Genomic DNA, 3,726 nt, shown 5'->3' with positions numbered 1-3,726 from the left:
AGGAGTTGGTAAATTATATAGATGTTTATTATCACTGACGGCTATTTATTTATGGTGTTTAAGATGCAAGGAACTTGAATTGTCCACAAAACAATGACTTCAATTGGATGTTAAGCCTTTGTAACTCTAAATGGATAAAAGGGAGCTTCATGTCGAAAAAGAGTGTTATAGAATGTATTTAAAGGTTTAGTACTGCCTTGAAGCAGCCTCCCCTCATTAATCCTTTCTACTATCTTGATCTCATTCTGTCCTAGGTTATGCATACAATCCGTGTACTTCCCCATATCAAGTTATTACTCTTATATTGATCCTCCATACCATCTATGCTGTCTTGTCAGGGGCAGGCTTGCTTGTACTTTGGAGCCCCTTTCTCCAGGGCCTGGATTTATAATCCTTTTATCTCTTCTACCCAACCACTGCATGGTAGGCTCCAGAATTTTCACTCTAGGTGCTGTTCACTGCTTTACTTTCTCTTCCCTATAGAATCTTCCAAGACCCTCTTTGTAACAGGCCCATCTTATCAGGAAAGCTTCCTGCCAATGGCCCGGAGCAGAGCATCCTTGGCCTCTTTGTTCCTCAGGGTGTACACCACAGGGTTCAGTAGTGGGGTGACGACAGTGTAGGTCACTGAGATCAGCTGATCCTCATCCTTGCTGTTCTCTGACTTGGGCTTGAGGTAGGCAATGGAGGCACAGCCATAGTGGACAATGACCACAGTGAGGTGGGAGGCGCAGGTGGCAAAGGCCTTCTTCCGACCTTCAGCTGAGGCAATTTTAAGGATGGTGGAGATGATGAGGATATAGGAAATGAAAACCAATCCCATGGGAACCAGGATCACCAGGACACTGATGATCAAAGTCAGGATCTCATTGACAGTCGTGTCAATGCAGGAGAGCTTCATCACAGGCCAGATGTCACAGAAGAAGTGGGCCACCTTTGTGGCACAGAAGGGTAACCTGAATACAGACGTCACCTGTGTCATGGCCACAATCAGCCCGATGCTGCAGGCCCCCCACACCAGCTGGATGCACACCCTCCTGTTCATGATAACTGTGTACCTCAAGGGATGGCAAATGGCCACATAGCGGTCGTAGCCCATCGCAGTGAGCAGGAAGCAGTTGTTGATGGCCAAAGTGATGAAGAAGAACATCTGAGCGGCACAACCTGCCAAAGAAATGGACTGACTCAGGCCTACAAGGTTGCAGAGCATCTTGGGTATAATGATGACTGTGTACACAGTCTCGGAAGCTGACAGCATGCCGAGGAAGAAATACATGGGGGTGTGGAGGCGACGGTCAAGGCTGATGATGGCCACAGTGATGATATTGCCTGCCAGGGTTAACATGTACAGTGCAAAAAACACGATAAAGAGGGTGAACTGGTGCTCACAGAAGCTGGAGAAACCCTGAAGAGTAAACTCATTCACCAGAGTGTGATTCTTTTTCTTCATTAAGTCATATATGGTATCTAAGAAAGTAAAAAAAAAATTCTATAAGGAACCTAGTTGGTTGATTTCTGTTATTAGTAGACTGGGCAGATTCTTTTGGTCAATCTACTTCAGGTTTCTGCTGATTTATAGCCACACTCATGCTCATTTCTTTTGGGAATAAACAAAGAAGAAATGTTCTTTACTCACTAAAGTGTGTGGCTTTTAGAGTCAAATGGTTTAGATTCATATCCTACTTCTATCATACACTAACTTATCTTGGGCAAAGAATTAATGTATCTAAGACCAATTTCCTTACCTTTATATTAATACAGTGGTGATAACAATATCACAGAACTGTTGGTAGAAACATTTTAAACTAAGTATCATACTTAGAATTTGAACAATTATTGAATCCATTCAAGTTCAACGGTGTCAGGCAGAGCTCTAGGCTTCATGTATGCTCCATGTCCGACTCTTTGTGACCCCGTAGACTATAGCCCAACAGGCTCCTCTGTGCATGGAATTTCCCAAGCAAGAATACCAGAGCCGGTTGCCACTTCCTTCTGTAGGAGATCTTCCTGACCCAGGGATCGAATCCACAACTCTTGCATTGGTGGTCGGATTCTTTGGGGCTTCCCTACTGACTCAGATGGTAAAGAATTTGCCTGCAATGTGGGACACCCAGGTTCTATCCTTGGGAATCCCCTGGAGAAGGGAATGGCAACCCACTCCAGTATTCTTGCTTACAGAATCCCATGGACAGAGGATCCTCGAAGGCTCCAGTCCATGGGGGTCACAAAGAGTTGGACAGGACTGAGTGATTAACACTGGGAACACTGGTGCCACCTGGGAAGCCCCTCTAGGCTCTGTAGATACCTCCTAATTCCTAAGTGTCTAGGGTTTAAGACAGAGGTCGTGTCACTATGGTTTTACACTGCCTTTTCATTTCAGTCTTTCAACTCCGAGTACTATTCCTCTCAGCTTTGGTCCTACACTACTCTTCCCTAGACACTGCTCAGTTTTCAAAGCTACACAAAGCTCATGACCTCTGTAAAATCCTTTCTTTTTCTCTCTTCCCTCCCTCTCTCCCTCTCCCCAGATCCATGTCCTTGTACATGTAGGACATGTGTATACTAGTTCTTCTGTGTTGAAAGAACTATAGTGCCTATGTGATTACACAACATGTTCACAAGCATTATTTAATTTCATCACCATCCGGTGGAGCAGGGAGGGCAAGAATTATTGTTTCTCTTCAGAAGGAGAGACTGAGGATCAGCTGTACTCGGGAAATTGTCTGTGGACACACAGATGTCAAAGGATGAAAATCAATATTTGAATACACGTCTTGTGATCCTGTGTCCATTGTTCCTTCTACTACAAAATTGTATCACAGAACTTGCCCCCATCATGGCTGCATTATACAGTCTTTGAGAGTAGGGTCCATGTATTCCAACTCTGTGTTGCTAGTGTGTCCACTGCAATGTAGGGCACAAGTGTTCGCTGGTGGAATCATTACAGGTCACTGGTCCATCAAACAAATGGCCTCTTAGGAAACAGAGTGCTAGGCTACCATAGTGAGGTCTTCTTCAAAGAAGAGGAGTATTCAGTGTTTATAACCCCTGTCTCCTTGTTCTTCTGTCTATGCCCATGAGAGCAACAAACGACTAATGAACTAGGCGAAATTTTGACACTGGAATTATAACTAGAAGGAAGCCTGACTCTGTGAACATCTAATTGGAAAATGGACTGGTAGTGAAACTTCTCTAGTAGCTTTACCTTATTACTAAACTACATGTAATTATGTAACAGGTTAGCTATAAAAACAAATTTAATAATAGAAAGCATGGAGTTGCTGAAAAAGTGCATTTTGCTGGAAGTAAAGTAAATTAACAACACACAAAATGACTTACTATTGGGTAAATTTCAACATCAAGCTTCTTTAAAGCTTTTAAGATTAATCTATTCCTCAGAAATATACCATTTTAAATAAAGGAAATCTACAAAATGGTATTTTTAAGGGGTTGCTGCACAATTACGCTTCAGCTCTTCAGTGCATCATATGAAAGGACACAGTATGAAGTTGAAAACAGAACAATTTTTTTGTTAGATATCAGGGACCGTTTGATAATATGGAAAGTTGTTTGGCCTTGATGTGTATATTGTGGTAGGTAACTGTAAATCTACTCTATGAGGCTTTATAAAAAGTGTCTATGTGGATTATGATTTGTCTGAAGACAAGACATAGACAAGGAAACATAACTGCTAAGTGGCAGAGTCACACATTACCGTATTAGTCA

General features: G+C 42.6%; 1 protein-coding gene across 1 annotated transcript; it reads right to left on the bottom strand.

Annotated features, from left to right (window-relative positions):
* Positions 1-482: 482 nt before the first annotated feature.
* Positions 483-1,450, bottom strand: LOC147376818 (olfactory receptor 10J1-like). The gene has a single exon (XM_086394120.1). It carries the CDS (start codon positions 1,448-1,450, stop codon positions 521-523), a length of 930 nt encoding a protein of 309 aa, XP_086250246.1. The 3' UTR covers positions 483-520.
* Positions 1,451-3,726: the final 2,276 nt, after the last annotated feature.

The sequence above is a fragment of the Bos grunniens genome, chromosome 3 (genome assembly GCF_055505025.1).
Source record: "Bos grunniens cultivar Pamir isolate PY7600 chromosome 3, Bosgru_T2T1.0, whole genome shotgun sequence".
Lineage (NCBI taxonomy): Eukaryota > Metazoa > Chordata > Mammalia > Artiodactyla > Bovidae > Bos > Bos grunniens.
The sequence above is the reverse complement of the archived record's forward strand: the minus strand, read 5'-3'. Positions and strand labels throughout refer to the sequence as shown.